This window comes from Ursus maritimus, unplaced genomic scaffold (assembly GCF_017311325.1).
Source record: "Ursus maritimus isolate PB19 unplaced genomic scaffold, ASM1731132v1 scaffold_12, whole genome shotgun sequence".
Lineage (NCBI taxonomy): Eukaryota > Metazoa > Chordata > Mammalia > Carnivora > Ursidae > Ursus > Ursus maritimus.
In genome coordinates this window covers 33,401,823-33,425,234 of record NW_024423564.1, presented here as the reverse complement: position 1 = coordinate 33,425,234, position 23,412 = coordinate 33,401,823, and the positions used below count along the sequence as shown (strand labels likewise).

Sequence of the window (23,412 nt, the reverse complement as noted above, 5' to 3'; positions counted from 1 at the left end):
AAAAGAGAAGAGACAAAACAAGAATCAGAATCTTAACTACAGAGGACAAACTGATGGTTACTGGTGGGAGGTGGGTGGAAAGAATGGATGAAATAGGTGACGGGGATTCAAGAGTACACTTCTCATAATGAGCACTGAGTAATATACAGAATCGTTGAATCATTATATTGTACACTGAAATTAATATAACACTGTTAACTATACTGCCCCTTGTCCCTGCCTGCCTTTCTTCTGACAATCCTTCTTTAATGTCAGCAAAAACGACTGTCAGCATGTTGACATTAACCTAATAGATAGACATATGACCAAAGCCCTGTTTGGTACAACTCAGCACACCCTGACCGCTTAAGGTAGTTCCGTAAAAGAGCTCATAAAAACCCCTAAACTTAGAAACTCCAAGGGCGACTCTCTCAAGTCCTCTCCCTATCCGGGAGCTTTGTACTATTGCTCAATAAACTGCTCTTTGCTACCCACCACACTTAGTCTGGTCTACCTCTTCATTCTTTGAAGTAACATGACCAAGAACCATGGGCACTAAAGGCAGAGAAGTCCCGCCAACACAAGGTCCTACATAACCTGGCTCTGGCTATCTCTCTGACCTATCTTCCAGGATTTATCTCATTCAGCTTATCCTCAAAACTCCCAAGCAGCCTCCTGCCTCAAGCCTTTTGGATTTACTGGGTTATTTTTTATTGTTCTTCAGCCCTTTCCTCATCAGGATTGCAAAAACGGTAATTTTAAATTCTAACATGCTTTCCTCATTTCCTAGCTTTTTCTATAAAGAGAAACTACCCTTCGTCAACTATTTGTCCTAAGGTTAAATTCTATGAAAAAAAAAAAAAGTAAGATAATTTTATAAGAAAACTTTTATTCTTTCCCCTTATTTTTCTTCTATTTATCGTTTTTTAAAAAATAATGATATTGTGCTATAATAAAAATATATATTTGGTCTTTGGTCCTGGCTTCTGGCACAGAGCTCCTAAAACCCTTGGAATTTCCTGAGTCATACAAGTGTCTTTTGTTATTCATAACAATCCCCTTTGACCACATCTGAGCTTATGCTAATGAGGTGACTCAGGGTGGTACCCATTGATAGCTTCAGGATAGGGGGGCTAAACACCAGAAAGGCAAACAAGTGGCTAGAGGGTGGGAATTTAGGAGGAGGGGGAGAGCGGAGGGTGTGACATTCAATTACACAAACTTTTGAACAAAGACATTCTAAGAGCTTCCGGGTTGGTGAACACACTGACGTGCCAGGAAAGCATCACACGTAGAAAGGGTGTGGAAGTTCTAAGCCCCCACCTTCTATACCCTGCCCTATATGCGAAAGCTATTCCTGAGTTGTATTCATTTTAATAAGCTGGGAAGCCTGTTTTCCTGAGTTTGTGAGCTGATCTAGTACAGTATTAAACCTGGGGGAGTGGGGGGGTGGGAACCCCTGAACTGGTGGTCAGCCAGGCAGAAACATGAGCAGCCTGGACCACTCCTCTGTGGCTGGCATCTCAAGTACTGACAGTCTGTGGGACTGAGCCCTTAACTCTGTGGAGTCTGACACTAACTCAGGGTTGAATCCCCAGCTGGTGTGAGAGGATTTGATAATTTCAGAGATGTAATTCCTTAGCATCCTCTGAAGGTGACCAGTGAGGGTTGGTCTGTCTGTTTGTGTTTAGCATCATTATAACTCATGGATTTAGAGACACATGATGGGATTCAATCTACTGCAGTTATTATCCTTAATGATGTTCAAATCACATCACTCTTTGGCTAGTAGAAGTCTTTCAAATTGACCCCAGAATCCTTCTGACATGACCCTAATAATCTCTGATATCCAGAAAGTAGCATTTTTAATACACTTAAGTGATATTTTAACTGAAATCACAAGCACAGAATCAAAGGAAAGAATCATATTATTTTGTCTGGTCCTTTGTAAGATGGTCCTTATGTTTACTAGAATAACAGAAGCACCTCGGTCTTCAACATTTTAACATACTTTACGTTTTCAAAGTGCTGGACTGAACATTTTCCAAAGCAATTTGATTCAGCAAAAATTCTTAGAATGGGTCAGAATCTATGCTCAATACATTTATTTATTCACATGTAAAGAAAATGGGACTTCTAGTTTAAAAGACATGGGGACATTGGGTCAAAATCAGGAATAGAAAAAGCACTAAGATTATTCTTTGGGACTCAATATTAAGTATTATTAATAACATTTAATTTAATATTACTAATGGGACATCATTATTGCAGTTTATTAAGGTTAGATGATTCGTATAATTGGATTAAACTTGGATTTTTTGTTTTATTGGCAAAGATTTTTTTATCTAATTTAATTTTAAAACACTTCTTGAGTATAGTTGACACACAATGTTACATTAGTTTCAGATGTACAATATAATGATTCAACATCTTTATACATCATGCCATGCTTACCACAAGTATAACTACCATCTGTCACCATACAATGTTATTATAATATCACTAACTATATTCCCTATGCTGTGCCTTTTATTCACATGACTTATTCATTCCATTACTAGAAGCCTGTATCTCCCACTCCCCTTCACCCATATTTGACTATCCCCCTTCCCTTTGGCAACCATCAGTTTGTTCTCTGTGTTTATTCGTCTGATTCTGCTTTTTGTTTATTCATTTGTTTTTGTTTTTGGTTTTTTTTTTTTTTTTTTAGATTCCACATGTGAGTGAAATCATATGATATTTGTCTTTCTCAATAACTGGATTAAATCTGAAGGAACTATTGGCCTTGACTAAAGTAATATAAACTGTGAATGTTTATGGGAAGGTTTTAAGTTTCCTTTAAAAAGTATTTTTGGGAAAGGAACTATCTTGACCACGAACAGGCTGGATTAGAATTATAAGTATATGGTAGGCTGAAGATACAGACTCTGCATTCATTACTCAGGTTTAAAGATCTCCTGCATAACTAACCATGTGTTTAATTAACAGTAATAAAAAAATCATCACCCTGCAAATAAAGTTCATTAAATAGATAAATATGATAAACTGTGAACCCAGTTGGCATTTGCTAACAAGAAAAAAAGCTATTCTCTCTAGTAAATAAGAAATGGAATTTACTTTTTTGTGCGTGTGACAGCAATTTATTTATGCAAAAACACTCTCCAACATGATCATTCCCTCAAGAAATAATTTAAAGGGAGAGAATATGAAACCTAATCAAGCTCAAAACAGCCTGTATCCAAAGTTTCGGTAAGATCCTTAGTGTATCTGCTTTTATTTTTTATCCTTTTCTTTTATTTAAGTATTTTTTACACACAGTGAAATGCTCTGGTTTTAAGTGTTATCATTTGATAAGCTTTGACAAATGAACATACCCATACACCATATTCCTATCAATATATAAAATACTGACATCACCCTAGAAAGTTCCTAAGGGCCCTTTCTCAATCAGCCTCCATGCCCAGGAGAAACTACTGTTGTGATCTTTTCCACTATAGGTTCATTTTGTGAGCTCCGAATGCTCACACACAATGTATTCTCATGTGTTTTGCTTCTTTTCTTCGGCGCAATGTTTTTGAGACTCATTCATGTTGCTGCATGTCAGTATTTAGCTCCGTTTTACTGTTGAGTAGCACTGTATGAGCAAACTTAAATTGGTCTATCCATTCTCCTGTTGGTAGAAACTCGGGTTGGTTCTAGTTTTTGACTTTTGTAAATAAAGCTGCTATGAAATTCCAGTTAAGTTTTTCAGACATACTATTTCCTTTTTCTTGGGTAAATACTTAGGAATATAATTTCTGAGTCATAGGGTAGGTTATGTTTAACTTTATAAGAAACTGCCAAACTATACTCTAGGTCCTTGTACCACTTGACACTCCCGCTAGCAGTGTGTATGAGTTTCCGATGCTCTAGCTTCTCGCCAACATTTAGTGTTTATAGTCTTTTTAGTTTTAGCCATTCTAGTGAGTGTGAAGTGGTAATTAATTCCAACCGTATTTGCATTTCCCTTGTGACTAATAATGTCAAGCAGGGGTTTTTTTTGGTATTTATTGACCATATTGGAATTTACTTTCTTGTAATTTTTTTAGAAGTACATTATTTCTACCATTTGTCTCCTGATTTCAGCTAATGATTTTGTTAGGGGGCTCAACAGACTTTATTTTTAATCCTATCAGTATTACTAATGCTGACAAAACTTGCTATGTGGCCACTAAAATTTTGTGTGGCAATTCATTCTATCATTTAACAATTTAACAACATAGTTCTCAAGGGCTAGAGATCAGTTTCACACTTCATGCAGTTTATCTTTATATGTTATTATCAGTATCCATAGAATAAGTTGTAATGTTAGAATAGACATGTTTTGTTACTATTGTTAAATGAATTCATGAAGTCTTTAAATTCCATTAGGTTACCCCATCCCCACCCTTCCACCTAAAGGTAATGTTTTATAAATTAATTACTCACTATTTTGAGAGACAACCTGGTGTCTCTCAAATAATTACTCACTATTTTGAGAGACAACATAGCTCTCTAAGTATGTTTTCTTCTGTGCAAAGCAGAAGGTAATAAAGCCTACTCTGAATAGTACTTTTAATTGAAATGAACCTGAATGACATGCCAGACATAAAATAATTGTCAGATATTAGAAGCTTGATAAAGACTAGTTCTCCTTCTTTTATGATACCAGTGCCTCATTATTAATATTAACTCAGCTTTTTGGTTCAGTTTTATATTTATTGAGTGCCCAACACATGTGGGCCACTGGGCTAGACACAAATGCAAAAATGAGTAAGTTCTGGCCCCTGCATTCAAACAACTAAGGGTTTATTAAGAAAGACCAACACACAGTGAGAACTCATTTTGTCTGAAGAGAGATGAGAACTACCAAGATCAGTTTACATTTCCTGTGCTTTATGATAAATACTAATTTTACTGTAAAAGCAAAACAGAAAATGGATTTGTTTTTGCATCAATCTAGAATATTTTAGCAAAAAAAGCTTTATCCTCATGAACTTTGAAATAGTCTTATACATAGAAAATATTTATATATTGTCTTAAGGTATTTTCATTCAAAAGATTCACAAGACTCTTTTTGTTTTATTTACCAAATAAGAAGTATGGTATTTTTAGCAAGTTATACTTCTAATTTGCCTAGTTGCCTCATAAGTAGCTCCTTCAAGAAAAGAAAAATAAAATTTCCTTAAGTGTCAACTACATACAAGCATTCTACCAGATGCTTTATGTGCTTTAAATCATTTAATTTATATAAGGTACGTTTTGGTTCTAATGACGACTTTTGTAAAGTCCATTCATCCAAATATGTTTGTATAGAGATTCCATTATGTGTTGCATTTCCTATTTCAGTAAAACCTTTCTAAGCTGCAACTGCCTTAATTTTCTCTTTCCATAGGTTCAAGTACCTCCCTTTGAAATGGACAGATTATATCTCGTGCAAGAAACAAGATGACTTTTCATACAATTTTCTTAGAGGCCAACAATTCCACCTCTGCTATTCTTGCTAAATAATAACTGAGAAAAGAAAAATATTCAGGATTATCTTTATACTTAAAAATTTCTTAAATTAGAAGAAATCTTTATTCCCTAAAGGAAAATAAATCCTATGACTGCATGTCAAATTTATCATCAAGACCTTGCCCTCTGCATTTTTTGCATTATCTTGAAAAAAATTATAGAAGGATTATAAAGTTTGAATATTCTATTGATCTTGGTTAATCTAAAATGCATGGTGAATATCTAGGAAATTGTTTAATAAAACCACACCCCACAAGCTTTATTGGATGCATTTAAGACACAGTGGTAGTTTTTAACACCTGTCACAAATCTAATGTCCTCCACAAATATATGCAATTAAAATAAATCATAGTCAGTTTTGGCTATTTTGGACATAGTTATCAAATTATTAAGTTAAACATAAGTTAAAAACTAATACTCCAGTTTACAAGATTAAGTCCTCAAGAAGTCTAATTAGTTGCTTACAAATTAAAAGTAGGGTTTTTTTTTTAAATTCCCTGATATATGGTTACACAAAAATATTTTATTGGTGAATAGTTTTAAATACTCAAAATATATCCATACTACTGAATATAATATTAAAACTTGAGATTCAGGGGCACCTGGGTGGCTCAGTCTGTTAAGCATCTGCCTTCAGCTCAGGTCATGATCCCAGGGTCCTGGGATCGAGTCCCACATGGGGCTCTCTGCTCAGCAGGGATCCTGCTTCTCCCTCTCTCTCTGCCTGCCACTCTGCCTACTTGTGATTTCTCTCTCTTTCTCTCAAATAAAAATAGTCTTTAAAAAAATTGAGATTCAAATTTTTATCTCTCCTAGATCATTTTACCAAAAACACATTCATACTACTCAACTCTAAAAAATACACTGTTTTAATCTCGAGAAAACAATAATTTTTATTTAATACAAAGTTTTTCATTTTCTCAAATATTTTTCCTCTCTAAATATACACATTTTAAAAAGTCAATTAAATCAAATACTTTTCATTATCTCTCTATCTCCTCACCCTATTCACCATATTTCTTATTTGTTTGTTTTGAGTACCTAATTACTACTGACTGAGACAGGGAAAGGGGGAGGAGAATAAAACCATGTGGAAATCCCCCTCTCAAGTGCTCTATCTTCCCTCATATTGTACAGATGAGGTGGTGAGCAGGACTATAAGCTCCCTGGAACTTCAGCCCCATGAAAAAACATGAGCTGGGTCCTTATAGCTACTTTAAACTTTTACTAGTCTAAATACCTTTGAAGTCCCCAAATAAAGCGTAAAGGGCTAGGAAGTCACAAATTCAAAAACAAACTTCTAATTTCTTTAGAAGTTGTCTGTCTTAGGGCCTGGGTAACTCAGTCGGTTAAGTGTCTGCCTTTGGCTCAGGTCATGACCTCAGGGTCCTGGGACTGCCCACCTGGGGCTCTCTGCTCAGCAGGGAGTCTGCTTCTCCCTCTCCCTCTGTGCTCACTCTCTTGCTCTTTCTCTCAAATAAATAAAAATCTTAAAAAAAAAAAAGTTGTCTGTCTCTTCTCTCATTGTTACATATCTAGTTGATAGAATTGCAAAAGCGGCAAGAGAAAAACAGCTTGTTCTGTACAAGGAAACCCCTATAAGACTATCAGCAGATTTTTCAGCAGAAGCTTTACAGGCCAGAAGAAAGAGGCATAATATATCCAAACTGTTCAAAGGGAAAAAAAAAACCAACCAAACAAACCAAGAATACTCTACTGGTAAGATTATCACTTGGAATTGAAGGAGAGATAAAGAGTTTTCCAGACAAGCAAAAGCTAAAGGAGTTCATCACTACTAAACTGGCCTTATAAGAAATGTTAAAAGGACTTTTTTAAGCTGAAAAGAAAGAGCATTAATTAATAACAAGAAAACATATAAAAGTATAAATCTCACTGGTAAAAGTAAATATATAGAGAGGTAGTGGATTATCATAAAACTTCCATGCATGTTAAAAGACAAAAGTAACTATAATAGTGAGTTAAGAGACACACGAAATAAAGAGATGTAAAATGTGACATCAAAAAAACAAGATGTGGGAAGGAGTAAAAATGCAGACTTTTAGAATTTGACCAAAATTCAGTTGCTATCAACTTCAGATAGGCCATTTTATATATATGTGTGTATTCATGTATGTTTATGTGTATATGTGCATGTATGTATATGATGTTACATGTGAGCCTCACATTAATCAAAAAGCAAATTCCTATACTAGACATACAAAAGACAGTAAGAATGGAATCTAAGCATAATACTAAATAAAGTCATAAAAATACAAGGAAAAAGAGCAAGAGAAGAAGAATGGAACAGAGAGGAACTACAAAAACAGTCAGAAAACAATTAACAATAGGTAATAAGTACATACCTATCAGTAATTACTTTAAATGTAAATGGACTAAATACTCCAATTAAAAGACACAGAGTAGCTTAATGGATAAATAAACAAGACCTATCTATATGCTGCTTACAAGAGACTCACTTCAGATATAAAAACCACACAAAAGCTGAAGGCAAAGGGATGGAAAAAGATGCTCCATGCAGATGGAAATCAGAAGAAAGCTGGGGAGATATACTTACATCAGACACAATAGACTAAAACAAAGACTATAATAAAAGAGAAAGATGGGCATTATACAGTATGGTGAATAACATATCATAATTTAACAAAAAACAAAAAACTCAGAGCCATTGAGAAATTAAAAAAAAAAAAATAAGATGGGCATTACATAATGATAAAGGGGCCAATCCAACAAAAGGGATATACATTTGTAAATCTTTATGTACCCAATATAGGAGCACTCAAATATATAAAACAAATATTAATAGATTTAAAGGGAAAAACTGACATCAATACAAAAATAAGAGACTTTAATATCCTGTTTACATCAATGGATAGATCATCCATATGAAAAATCAATACGGAAACATTGGCCTTGCCTTTAATGACCAGATGGACTAAATAGATACATACAAAACTTTCTATTCAAAAGCAGTAGGACATCTATTCTTCACAGTGCACATGGACTATTCTCTAGCATAGATTATATACACTAGGTCACTAATCAGGTCTCAATAAGTTTAAGACTGAAATCACATCAAGCATCTTTTCTGACCACAATGATATGAAACTAAAAATCAATTAGAAGAAGAAAACTGAAAAATCACAATAATATGGAGATTAAACAATGTCCTACTGAATAACCAATGTGTCAATGAACAAATCAAAGGAGAAATTAAAAAATACCATGAAAATGGAAATATAACTTACCAAAATCTTTGGGATGTAGCAAAATCAGTTCTAAGAGGAAAGTTCATAGTAATATAAGCCTACCCCAAAAAGCAAGAAAAATCTCAATCTAACTTTATACTTCAAGGAACTAGGGGAAAAAAAAAGATCAATGAACTAAGAGCCGGTTCTTTGAAAAGATAAACAAAATTGACAAACCTTTAGCTAGACTAACTCAGAAAAAAGAGGATTCAAATAAATAAAATTTTTTAAAAAAGATTTACAATGGATACCACAAAAATACAAAGGATCATAAGAGACTGCTATGAACAAATATATACAAACAAGTTGGCCAGCCAAGAAGAAATGGATAAATTCCTAGAAACACACAATCTTTTAAGACTGAATAATGAAGAAATAAAAATTTGAATAGGCTGATTACTAGTTAGGAGATCAAGGCAGTAATCAAAAACCTCCCAACAAATAAGATTCTAGGACCTACAGCTTCATTGGTGAATTTTACCAAATATTTAAGGGAGAGTTCATGCCAATGTTTCTCAAACTCTTCCAAAAAAATAGAAGAGGAGAGAATGTTTCCTAATTCATTTTACAAGGATACCACAAAAAAAGAAAACTACAGACCAATATCCCTGATAAACATAAATGCAAAATCCTCAACAAAATAGTAGCAAATTAAGTTCAACAATAGATTGAAAGGATTTTCAAGTGGGATTTATTCCAAGGATGCAAGGATGGTTCAAAATCTGCAAATCGATCAAAATGATACACCACATTAATAAAATGAAGGATACGAATCATAGATCATCTCAATAGATGCAGAAAAAGCATTTGACAAAATTCAACATCTGTTTATGATAAAAACTCTCAACAAAGTGGATATAGAGGGAATGTACCTCAACATAATAAAGGCCATATACAACAAGCCCACAGTTAACATCATACTAAATAGTAAAAAGTTAAAAGCCTTGCCTCTAAAATCAGGAACAAGGTAAGGATGCTCACTCCTACGACTTTTATTCGACATCGTATTAGAAGTCCTAGCCATGCTAATTAGGCAAGAAAAAGAAATAAAATGCATCCAAATTGGAAGAGAAAAAGTAAAACTTTTACCATTTGAAGATGACATGGTAGCATATATAGAAAACCCTAAAGACTCCACTGAAAATAAATTCTAATAAATTCAGTAAAATCGCAGGGTAAAAAAAAAAAATCAACATACAAAAATCTATTGCATTTCTATACACTAACAAAGAACTATCAGATAAATTTTTTTTAAATCCCATTTATAATTGTATCAAAAAGAATAAAACCTAGGAGTAAATTTAACCAAAGAGGTAAAAGACTTGTATGCTGAAAACTATAAGACATTAACAAAAGAAATTGAAGACACAAATAAATGTAAGATATTCTGTGCTAACAGAGTGGAAGAATTAATATTTAAATGTCCACATTACCCAAAGCAATCTATAGACTCAATGCAATCCCTATCAAAATTCCAATGGCACATTTCACAAAGATAGCACAAATAATCCCCAAATGTGTATGGAACCACAAACGACCATGAATAGCCAAAGCAATCTTGAGACAAACAACAAAGCTGGAGGCTTCATGCTCCCCAATTTCGAACTATATTACAAAGCTATCATAATGAAAACAGTATGGTACTGACATAAAAAGAGTCACATAGATCAATGGAACAGAATAAAGAGCCCAGAAATAAACCTATGCCTATATAGCCAATTAACTTATAACAAAAGAGGCAAGAATATACAATAGGGAAAGGAGAGTTTTTAATAAATGGTGTTGGGAAAACTGGACAGCCATATGCAAAAGAATGAAATTAGACTATTCTCTTATACTATACACAAAAATAAACTCAAAATGAGTTAAAGACTTTAAGACCTGAAATCATAAAACTCCTAGTAGAAAACATAGGCAGTAAGCCTCTTGACATCATTCTTGGCATGATTTTTTAGATCTGACTCCAAAAATGAAGGTAACAAAAGCAAAAATAAACAAGTGGAAATACATCAAATTGAAAAACTTTAGCAAAGGAAATCATCATAAAAATGAAAAGGCAACTTACTGAATTGGAGAAAATATTTGCAAATTATATATCCAAACTCATACAACTCAGCATCAAAACAAAACAATTGATTAATAAATGGGCACAGGATCTGAGTAGGCATTTTTTCCAAGAAATACAGGTGGCAAACAGGCACATGAAAAAGTGCTCAGTATCACTAGTCATCAGGGAAATGCAAATCAAGACCACAATGACTTATCACTTCACACTTCACTTAGTTCATTTCACTTTGCCCCACTACAGCTGCCCAAATCATGGAATGGCTATTATCAAAAAGACAAGAAATAACTAGTATTGGTGAAGACTGTTAAATATGTGGAGAACAGGGAACCTACTTGCACTGTTGGAAGGAATGCAAATTGGTACAACCACTATGGAAAACAGTATGGAGTTTCATCAAAAAATTAAAAATAAACTTAAAGACAAATAAGTTAAGGAGATGAAAAATACAGCATAGGGAATATAGTCAATAAGATAAAATAAAAAGTGAATAGAACTACCATATGATCCAACAATTCTACTTCTGGGTATTTTATCAGAAAAAAACAAAAACACTAATTCATCAAGATATATGCAACCCTGTGTTCCCTGCAGCATTATTTATAATAGCCAAGATATGAAAAGAACCTAAGTGTCCATCAATGACTGAATGGATAAAGAAGATGTGGTGTAAACACACACACACACACACACACAATGGAATTCTACTTAGCCATAAAAAAAAAAAAAGAAACCTTCCCATTTGTGACAACACAGATGGACCTTGAGGGCATTATGCTAAGTGAAATAAGCCAGACAGAGAAAGACAAATATTGTACAATCTCACTTATATGTGGAATCTAAAAATCAAAACAGGTGAACAAATAAAACAGAATTTAACTGGTCAGAGAGCAGAGTAGTGGTTGCGGGGGTGGAGAGAGGGTACACACTTCTAGTTGAGAAATAAATAGGCCGTGAGGATATGACGTGTGGCATGGAGATTACAGTCAATGGTACTGCATGCGTATTTGGAGGCTGCCAGGAGAGTGGATCATGAAAATTTCCATCATCAGAAAAAAAATTTTTTGTAAGTTTTTATGGTGATGGATGGTGGCTGGACTTACTGTATCACATGCAGTACGTACAAGTGTCAAATCATTACGTTATATACTTGAAACTAGTATAATGTTTATGTCAACTATATCTCAATTAAAAAAAAGTTAAGGACCTTCTTTAATAATGTCAGGAAAATAATGTGATACTCACTAGTCATCACTCACCTTTGGACCTGGTAATCCAGGTAACCCAGGATTTCCATGTGGCCCTGGTATGCCCTGCAAATAGTAAAAAGGTCAGATCACTCTTAGAACAGATCCAGATACAAATAACAGACAATGTTTATTGCAACGTTCAGATAAATATTACATCGCATAATTAAAATGAATGTTACCTTTTTCTCCCCCCACAAAGTTCTTTATCTTTTCCTAAATGTTGGATATTTCACTCTTGGAAAAGAGAGCTACACTAATTATACAGGAGGACTGTATTTTCTGTCTTGTGATTCAAAACACTGCCTTGAGATGCTTACCTCCTTTATTTTTCACCCCTATCTCCAGCCATATTGCATAGTGCTACTTCTAAAAGCTGTGCAGAGTAAGAAGCCTAAAAATAAGAAAGTGCAAACGTTTATTCTTCTGTCAGCATATGTTAATGCTTTCTGCACTTGGGTTTTTGCTTATGCCATTTTGTACACCTAAAAGACTTAGTTCATTTCACTTTGCCCCACTACAGCTGCCCAAATCATTCTTCAAGTGTCAACTAAGATCCCACCCCATTTTTAAGTCCTAGCTACATTATCGTAAAGTGATTTCTCTTTCCTATTAACCTCCACAGAAATTGCTACATGTACATTTCATTTGCAATTAATTGTATATGCTTTAGGACATTTCTTACACTGTTCTAATCTGTTCTTTAAATATTTTATTGCTATTTTAACTATCTTATGATATGTGCCACTTAGTTCTAGGATTGAAAATTTTTTTGAAAAGGGACTGTTTTTTGTATTACCAGTATAACATTTGGAACACATTAGATACTCAATAAGTACTTGTCAATAATTGTCAATAATTTGTCAATAATTCTATTTACCAAATATGCATAGATAACTGTGTTAATGCTTTATATTTCTTATTATTAATCCTTATAACAACCCTGCAAGGTGGTTATTTTTACTCCCATTTACAAATGAAGAAACTTAAGCTCACAGAACCAGCAAGTGGAGGAACTAAGATTCACCTCCAGAAAGCCTTCCAGGTTTGCAGACCCCTATATTCATTTGGGTTTTGTACCCACTTCTGGGCTCTTCAGCCATCCTCTAGCTTAACATATAACATATAGTTAATAATTATTTATTTTTCTGTCTTTCCAATTCTGAATTAATAGAGCATTGTGCTTCAGAAAGGAGAGAGACATCAGCGATGGCAATATTGGAGGTATATCTAGCAAGATCAAAACTAAGGAAAAAAGATTAGGTGTTATGACATATGTCATTTGTAACCTTCAAAAAACAAATTTTAATAAAATAGGTGGAAAATTTATGGGGATTTACAAATGAGTTATTGATAGAGACACAGGGCAATGGCATAAAGTATTATTTTACAAAGTTCAATACTGCAACCATGAGCTAGGACAGTAACTTTAGGAAAAATTAATGTCAGTAAAAGTTTGAGGTTTTTTTTTTTTAAAAGGATAATTTGTTGTTTGTTGCCAACTGAGATAAATCTAAGGAGAGAAAAAATGCAAAGTTGCAAGTTTTAAGATAAATAATGGAATGGAGATAAAATTAGGAACACAAATGTAATAATTAGTCTTGAGAAGAGGAATCTGTTCCTTCCTTAAAGAAAGGATTAGACAAATAAATTTCTAAAAAGAAGAAATTAGAGAAGGAAGCTGCTCTGTCATGAGAACAAATGGAGACTCAGACGTTGAAGGTCATGGTGTGGGAGAACAGCCTCAGTAGCGGAAAGGGAATGGAATTAGCACAGACAGAGATCTGGTTCCTCAGAAGAGTAGGATCCAGACAGAGAGCGAGGAGGATGGAGTAGTGTGCCAGCTATGGGAGAGTGGGCGCATCGATGAGAGACTCTGGAAGGAACATGATAGGTCATCAAGTAGAGAGAAGTAAACCAAATGCCAAACAACAACTAGCACCAGTGAGCGTTCATCTGAGGCCTCATACAGACAAGAGTTTGTTGTGAATATGGACGACTCACAGTGATATTTCAGGATGGTTTTTCATCATATTGTTTGTATGAGAGATAAAAATCAGGATAGAAAGAAAGTAGATTGTCCATGGCGTGTGCATTTGTCTTTGTAACACACGGTCGCAATTCCTTTTCTGGCTCTTTGAAGAATTTCTTTTAGTAAAAGTCCATATTGATTTTTTTAGTTTTGAAAGAAATGAATTTTAACACAGCAGTAAATCTTTTGTTGGACTTGTGTAATGTGAGAAACTACTGCTGATCCTTAAGGCAGCTTTTTCCTCAGGACAATTATTTTTCTAGTCAGTAGCTCCAGTATTTTCCACTATATAATCCAGGAATGCACTATTTTAAGGCAGCCCACTCCTCTTCATTTCCCAAAGCAAATGAACCCCACCTTGAACTATCAACTACCGATGAGATCACTTTATAACTAAGAATAAGGTTACAAGTAGCACCAGAAGAGCCACTAATCTACAAATTTGATAATCCTTCTAGGGCATGTTCACAGAGAAGGCTTTGGCTGCGTGTTTACTCTCAAATAAACAAGCTGCACATGTTCTTAAGTTTCTCTTGAATTGGCAAAGGTAGGACTACGTTTGAAGATCCAGGCAGGTTTCCAAAGGAAGTACATACTGTACAATACTAGGAAAAACATACTTAAAAGTTACTAATTCTAACTGCAAGTGGGACATGGAGCCCATTTACTTACCCGTGGACCTCTCTTTCCTGATGGACCTGGGATACCTGCGGGACCTGGTGGACCCTTGGAAAACAAATGCCAAGATGTTAGGTACCGTAAGACACATCTTTTCTCACAAGTCTCATTAAGATTCCCACACTAGGGCTTTTTTTTTTTTTTCAGTCTCCAGTTCCCAGCTGATGATGATTTTAAAGTAACATGAATCCCCTCACCCTAATCAGCAGGGGTGAGAGTTGAAACTCAAGTGTCCTCTTTAATCTGGCCAGAAATGGCAGCAGGAAGTCTGTGACTTATGGTTACAGCCACTGTATCTGGTTTTTACAGGGACCATAACTAGTAGTTTTGTGGGTAATTTTTACCTAACTTTACTTTTACTACTGCAGGCGGAATTCAATTTAGGGTTTGGAGACCAACAACTACAGGTTTTTTCAAACACATTTCAAAAGACTTGCCCTGAAAAATTAAAGCACTGACCATATTATATTCTTTCAAAAGACTTATAGCAAGAATCTGTATAATGTGTTAAACTGTTATAATGAGATCCTTCTAGTATATTCAGTAATAAATCTGCCTTACATCAAACACAGCATACCAGGAGGTCAGCAACAGACTTAAATGGTTTGCAAAACAAAGTAGCAAAGCAAAAATTAACCCATTTTTAAAGGGTTCTGAGTTTTTTAAATGTTACTTATTAAATACATCAAATAAGAATAGGAAACTACTACTTTACTTCCACTTGGAATGCTTTATGTCATCTTTTTTACTTATTTAGCAATCAACTGGGGCAAAATAACTGTTCATTTGGGATATGGTTAACACATTCATTCATTTATCTTTCGTTCACTTAATTGTCACTGAGCGCTCTGCTGATATGGAATTATTCTTGCTGTCTCTAGAGCATACACATATTCCATTTTACAAATATTCATTGAATATTGCCTTTAAAAGAGTAAGAGTATGAAATTAGACATATCAAAGTTAAAGTACTAGCCCTGTCATTAACAAGTAGCATGACCTATTGAGCCTCATTTTTATGCAGTGTTTTTTCTCATTTCTCATTCTTGATATTAATTACTCTTTGAAACTTTCTTTTATTTATCTTACATTTTGAAGTTTTGTAATGTTCTTTATATAGTTCAAACTGTCCATTTTCCTTTAATTGTATTTTTTCTTCTCCTATTCCCTAACTTGATAAAAACCGTTCATGTATTTCCTAATATTGAGAGATGAGTACTATTTCTATTCAAATTCAGACTGAGGGCATTCTCCTTTCTAGCTGTTCAAATATTTTAACAGCTAATATTTTATTACTAGCTTCCATCAAGAATTGACTTCCACTTATTTTTTTTTTAATTGGAATTCCTTTCACAGTTCTGGTTCCATTGTTATAATCAGAAATTAAAGGCTATTTATTTGAAGTCCCAAAAAATAAGAAAAATGAAAGACTAAACGGAAAATTAAAACAGAATGTCTAGTTTGGTTTATTTCCCTATCATACAACATTACAGCAAAAGAAAACACTATTCCATTCACAGTGAAAAGGTAATTAACATTAGATACTGGGGAAGAAAGAAAGTATATTTTATGTCATGATTGAAATATTTAAGTTATTTAATAAGCACTAAATAAAAATCATTTTAGCTTTCTTCACAATTTTGCATTTTCAAATATTTGAGAACAGATTATTAATGGGGATTTCTAGAAAACAGGGAAGCAAACTGATCTTATATGTCATGACTGACTTGTTTGAGGAGAAAAAGTTATTTTCCGTAAATAAACTTAAGTACTAAAAATGGCACTTTAACTTTGAGATTACTAGCTATTAAGAGCAAGTATAATTCAATGAAAAGAACAATGGTTTTGCAATTGTCCAGTCTAGATTCAAGTCATGCCTCATTTACTAGCTGAATGACTTTAGACAAGCCAGTTACTCTTTTTAAGTCTTAGTTTCCTCATTTTAAAATACTGATGATAAAAATATACCTTTCAAAGTTCTTGTGAACATTAAAGATACTATAGGTATAAAATACCTATCACTATGGCCGATATATAGTAGTTAACCAGTAAACTATAGGGTAATGAATTTTTTAAAGGTGTATATGGGCACATCAAGTACTCAATTAATGTTAGTTGTAATATAATTACTAGAGTAATTATTATTACTAGTGTATAAATATATATATTAAGGCAAATATATTCACTAGACCAAAACTTCTAAAACATAGTAATACATGGTCAATTAATCTTGGAAGTCTTGTGTTTAAATTTCCTTTTTTAATACCTTCACTCACTCATTCATTCACTCATTCGATAAACATTAGTGAGCATCAAGCCCTCCTGCAGCTTACAGTCTAGATAAAAAGTACACGTTAACAGATAAGCACATAATTATACATTTTACTTAGTGATATGAAGGAAAAGAACAAGCAAGCAACAGAGAGATTAACATAGCGCACCTAATTTATTTGTGGTATCAAGGAAGACTTCCCTGAGCAAGTGCTAAGTTAGACTGAAAAGATGAAAAAGAGAAAACAGGAGATGGCAAAATTCCAGAAAATTGGAAGAAAATGAATGAGGGCATAAGTAAAACCAAGCAAACCAAACAAAAAGCACAGTCTTATTGAGGAATTAAAAGAAGTGAGAGTAAGGGAAAGTGGACAAAATGAGGCTGCAGAGGTAAGAAGGAGCCAGATCACAACCGCATAGGTTATAATAAAAAGCCTTTCATTTACTCTAAGTGCTTTATTCTTCTGCCACTGAAGAATTTAAGCAGCTAAATGATGTGATGTGATTTGTGTTTTTAAAAAGATCACTAGAGAATTTACATAAAACATGGCAGAATGAGAACATTTTTTAAACTACCCTCCCTCCCTCAAAACCCACTGAAAACAACAAAAAAAACACCAAAAGAAAAAACATCATCTCCAACGAAACAAGGAAAAGACCACAACCACAAACCACAAAATATGATGATAATCTTCCAAATACTGAGAAACTTTGTGGTAAGGAAAGATGTTGAGAGATGACCAAAAACAAAAAACCTCCTCAGACCTCAAATCTTAGACAGGCTACAGATATCTAAATGTATATCAATCCTGAAAGTTCATTCCAAAAATTCTTTGATTAACAATGATGAGGTTTAAAGGGAACGAGAAAGCCACAATAGATATGATTAATGGCCCAGTGAAGACCCAGCTCCAAACAGCCAAGAGTAAGGAAGGTAGATTTGAAGAGGAAGAACCCACCATTTTTCTGATCTGCAACCAAACCTAATCCCAGGAGATTTTTGGTGGTGAGAAGGGATAAAAGACAGGAGCATAAATCATCATATTGGTTCTTAGAGGGCCTGTGAAACAAAGGGCTTCATAACAAATTGTACATGAAAATAAGAGAAGATATGTCTCTGGGTAGAGGACAAAATAAATACAATCAAATGGTGTTTAAAGGTAGCAACCTAAACCTTACTTCCCTTTGCCTTTCCCTGTACTATTCTAAAACAAATAGTGGCCCAGTTAGAGTTCTCTTTATTTTAAAAATGGCTAATAACCAGAAAGAAACCAGTGGACAATCTATACATACCTATCGAGGAGAGGGGGAAGTATGAGGACAGAAACATAAATTAAAAGTAGATGAAAATTATTTATCAGAGGAGGAATTACTCCACACAACAGAGAAAAAGTTCAGTCATACAGATGCAAAGAATTTCAAGATGTGATTTTTCTATAAAAAGAGAGCTTAAAGAAGAGTTATAAGAAATAAAAATAACAATGAAGGTAGTGAAATGTGAACTAGAAGAGTTTAAGAAAGACAGGAAAAGAGCAAAAAAGAAACCATTATAGATGAAAGCCATGCAAGATACAATAAAATCTGATTAAATACAACTGAAAAAATCAATAAAGGAATGTGAGTGCAGAATAACTGAATTCACACAAAATGGAATAGAAGAAAGCAATCACATAGACATGCTTGTAGAGAAAATAATAATATCTATCATCACAAAGGACATCCAACATACATGTATGTTGGGGTGCCTGAAGAAGAAGATGGAAAAATGGAAAAGAAAAATATTTGAGGATATAAGGGAAGATGTTTCTATAATGAAATAAAAATAATCTTCATATCAAAGGAGTACCAGAAAAAACCTGATACAGACCTAAATAGGTTTAATGAACTTCAGAGATGATGAAAGAACTGCACAGGTGTATGGCAGAAAAAATCATCACCTACAGGTAGGAAAAATCAGGCTGGCTCAGAGACTTCACATAGTAACATCTACTTCAAGAAGTGGGGCAACAATCCCCACAAACTTCATCATTTCATCACCATTTACACTTTCATTAGCTTTTTAAAAATCTACCTTTAGTCTTCTACCATAAATTTAAGTTGGATTCATGAATTTAAATAACGACTTTCCCATCAGAAGAGCCGATGCATTTCCTCCACTGTTTTTCAGTACTCATCTTGACTTCTATGTACCTTTTGGCACTGCTGATCAATTTCTTCTCAAAACTCTCTTCTTGGGCTTTTGTCAGAGTACATTATACTCTTCTCTCCCATCTGACTGTTCATTCACATTTCTGTTTTTTTTTTTTCTGCCATAATCAGAAAGCAAACACTCCCCATGATTTTGCTCTTGACCCTGTGCCAAACTCCTTTCCTTGAAAATTATCTAACCCTATAGCTTCAACTATAATATTGATAGGAAGACTCCCCAATCTATATCCTTATCTTGATCTCTCTTTTCCACTTCAGCTTCTTAACTTTTCCAACAGCTGACTGAATTTCCAACAGTATCTTCAATGTTCTAACTTAGTTTGCTCTACTAAAATTGAATTCCTCTCTTAATTACTGATTTTAGTAATGGTATTACCATTTTCTCAATCCACAGACTTAAAAGTTAAGTCATCTTTGATTCTCTTCCTTTCTGTTTGGTCCCTAGGTCCAATTAATTTCCTAGTTCTATCGAATCTTTCTTCAAAATAGTTCTTAAATCCTACCTTTCCTCTTCATTTTCACTGCTGTCATCCTAGACAACATCCTAGTCTTGTAACATCAAGATGATAGCAGGAGCTTCTTGTCTGTGCTAGGCACTAGTAACAGACCGACTTCCCTATTAGTATCTCTGCTTAGAAACCTACAAAATTCCCCACAAGAACAAGATAAATTTAGAACTATCCGTTTGACAATTAAAAATCTCCACAACCTGACAACATTTAGCTTGGGTCTTATATTTGTCCAACATTATTCAGTCTAACATCATGAAAGAGTTTGAGCTTTAGAGGCAGGAAACCTGAATCCAAACCCTGGCTCCATCATTTATTAGCAATGTGGTTATGAGCAAGGAAATTAACTTTTCTGGGCTTCAGTTTCTTTACCTGAAAATGAGGATAATAATACCAACCTCGCCCAGTTATTTTAAGATAAGGTAAGGGCATGGTAGAGCTTCTGCCACAAAGTAAAAACTCAATAAATGATAGCTGTTATGCCACTTCTCCTATATAATATAAAATAGACCAGTTCCTTTTGCCTATCAAAATCTATCCATTCTTTGAGGCCTCAGTTATAATGAACTTTGTCCGCAAGAACCTCTTCTGAACAGCTCAGCCTTAAGTGATCTTTCATAGGGATCTCCTCAGAAAATATGTCTCTTATGAACATTTGTACCCCATACACTTAGTTTGTAAGCTCTTCTGAGAGTGACCGTGTTATACATATTTTGTGTTCCTGTTTTACCCATAGCAGAAACTAAGTAAATATCTGTTAAATATTACTGCTTCATCTACCAATGTTGAAATGACAATTTTGGGGTTTTTAGAAGAGCTTAATGCTCATTTCATCATACTGACTTTTTCTGAAGAAAGTAAATGCTTCCATAACTATCGTTTAATATTACCTACCCAGTAGCTCAGTTTTATTACTAAGATGTTAATAATTAATTGCTATAGATAAAAAGAGTTTATTTCTCTACAATAATACATTCTTCAGATTTTATTTTAAAACCTTTAAACATTCACTCTAATAAGAATTGTGGAATACCTATCAAATCACTTCAAGCAAGAACCACAAAGGAAACATAAGCTAAGCAAGTGACATCATATTCTCTCATTCAATGGCTTCTGGAACCAAACCAATGACTCAAATTTTATTTTCATCAAAGAAACATAAAAGGCAAAAACATGTTCTTAATGTGATTTTAAATAGATTAAAATAAGTTTTAAAAGACTTAAAACTTTTTCAAATGTTCATCTGTAATTGTACCTATACAGCAAAAGAATTTCAGAGCTGAAAACATCTGTCTATTATCTCATAGTTTTGTTTATATATTGTTAAATAAGTGATTTGGCTGTTGTTTTTCTTTTTTCATTGAATAGACAGATGGGCTGTTAGCTATTTTTTTGTATCAAGTACCTGGAGATTTTATTAATTCATAAATGTAAATGAATATCATTAAAGATATAATGAAATATGTTATTCTTAACAGATACTAAACTATTTCATATTGAATGAAATAAAATGTTGCTTTTTTCCAGTCAGTGACTCACTACAAAATTATCTCTATCTAAAATAAATTTTTATACTCTATTTTCATCCGCTTGATATTATTTTGATAAAAGATGTGTTTAATGATTAACAGTTAATTTAATTGATGTATTTAATGTATTTTTCTTTAGTGTACTACAACTTTCATAGCCTTCTCTTAACAGGACTATGTATTAAGTCTACAGTTTTTCTATAAAGAATGCTGATCTATATTTAGCACTTGAATTCCTGGTTGAATTTCAACTGGACAAGAAAAACATATACCTTACTCACCACTTTACCAGAAATAAGTAACTTTTCAGTCTGCCAATAAAAACAACAACAACAACAAATACAACATTTGAACCAGGGTTACATTCTGGTTGGATGAATTATAATAACCATAAATTCACTCACTATAGGCAAGATACATTTCTGAAACAGATCTGATCTGTTCTGTATTGCTCAATCTAGAGATTTCTTTTTGATAAGTTAATACATTAAGACAGATGTCAAAAACAACAACAACGACGACAACAACTTACGGGAGGTCCAGTGTCCCCTTTTGGCCCTCTTAGAGTCTCCATTTCGAGCATTGTATTAAGATCCTCATAATAATAATAATAATCATAAAGGTCCGTCTCATAGTTACTTTCGATGGGATAGGTAGCATCAGGATCAAATTCACCTTCTTTCCTTAGGTCAAGGTGATTGTCCACAGACGGCTCATCTGTCACTCTGTATAAGGTTGTGTTAAAAATCTGTTGTAGTTCCATGAGTTCATTAGTGTGTAGATTTGCTGTGATACCCTTCTTGAGATTAGTAATTGTTTCTTGTTTCATATGTGGAAGAACAGATGATATCTTCTTAAATGGTGACAAACCAGTTACTCCAGCATTATGTTGTGTGACATTGTCAGACACATTTGGGAGAGAACTAAATTTCTCCTTGCTATTTGTTCTCATCTTATTGAGATGATGGGTCACTGACAGGCTTAAATTTGTCTGAGTAGGTTCCTCAGTGATCGTTTCTTTGGCCTGAATTCCATGGTTTTCAAGATCCACAGCAGAGACATTGCTTGAATGAAAAGACGTTGACTGAGATTTTGCTATCCGATGTCCTTGTTGTTTACGGACCGTTGCAGAATCATTATTTATGATATTTGGGATGCTTTTGCCTTTGGTAAATGTGTCCTCTGACAGCACTTTTTCACCAAATTGTTTGGGCAAAGGAGAGTTTTCCAGTATCTCAGGTGGTACGATGGTTGTAGGAAGGCGGCTTATCTCAGGGCGACAACGCTGTTTCACATATCTGCAATAATCTGCAGATGCTTCTGCAGAAGGAATAATATCCAACTGACATACTATTCCTTCAAAATGGACAGAATTATTATTCATACTTCCTAAGGTAAACACACTGTTAGAATCAAAAGTCTGAACTTCCAAAAGAGTCTCTCTGCTAAAACATTTCTTTCCACACTCAACAAACAATGAGACAACTTGGTTTCTAACAGTAATAGCAAATGAGTGCCATCGTTCATTGTGAACACTGTAGTTGAAAAATACAGACTGCTTTCCTCCAAGGTACACTACTAATTTTTTAGGTAATAATTGCACTCCTAATTGCAGTCTATTTTTATTTCTAATGCTGAAGAGAAAGGCATTGTTTACTCTATGTGACTGCAACCCAATTAATATTGTAAATGGCTGTTCTAAGTTGACTGGTAAAATTTTCAAGAGAGGTGACTCGATGTAAGCATCATTTGTTAAAACGACACCTGATTCTGTTAAATGGACCCCCTGAGGTAGAGGTGTAGATGGTGATGGTACAGCAGTCACTGATGAAGAGAGTCTTACATCTTTGCCTCCAAGGCCTAGTTGATGAAGAATGTCTATGCCTGGGAATTAAAAAGAGAGAGAAAGAATCTTACTCTTAGGTTTTCATGTGTTCATATAAATGTTTGAATATGAGAACATATTTCTTGTCTGTATCAACAGTAACCCCTAAAGTAAGCATGCTCTGTCAACTTCCAGGTAATGAGAGATATGGAGAGGAAAAGTAAAATGTTATACTCAGTAATCTGAAACACACACATATACATACAAC

The 23,412-nt window shown here is 34.1% G+C and overlaps 1 protein-coding gene across 1 annotated transcript in view; it reads right to left on the bottom strand.

Annotated features, from left to right (window-relative positions):
* The window catches only part of COL24A1 (collagen type XXIV alpha 1 chain), a 341,448-nt gene that overhangs the window by 317,167 nt on the left and 869 nt on the right, over positions 1 to 23,412 (bottom strand). The window contains exons 2-4 of the mRNA XM_008690817.1: positions 21,852 to 23,203; positions 14,797 to 14,850; positions 12,105 to 12,158 (exon numbers count right to left, since the gene is read on the bottom strand). Coding sequence (XP_008689039.1) covers positions 12,105 to 12,158; positions 14,797 to 14,850; positions 21,852 to 23,203 — 1,460 coding nt within the window. The remainder of the gene's footprint in view (positions 1 to 12,104; positions 12,159 to 14,796; positions 14,851 to 21,851; positions 23,204 to 23,412) is intronic.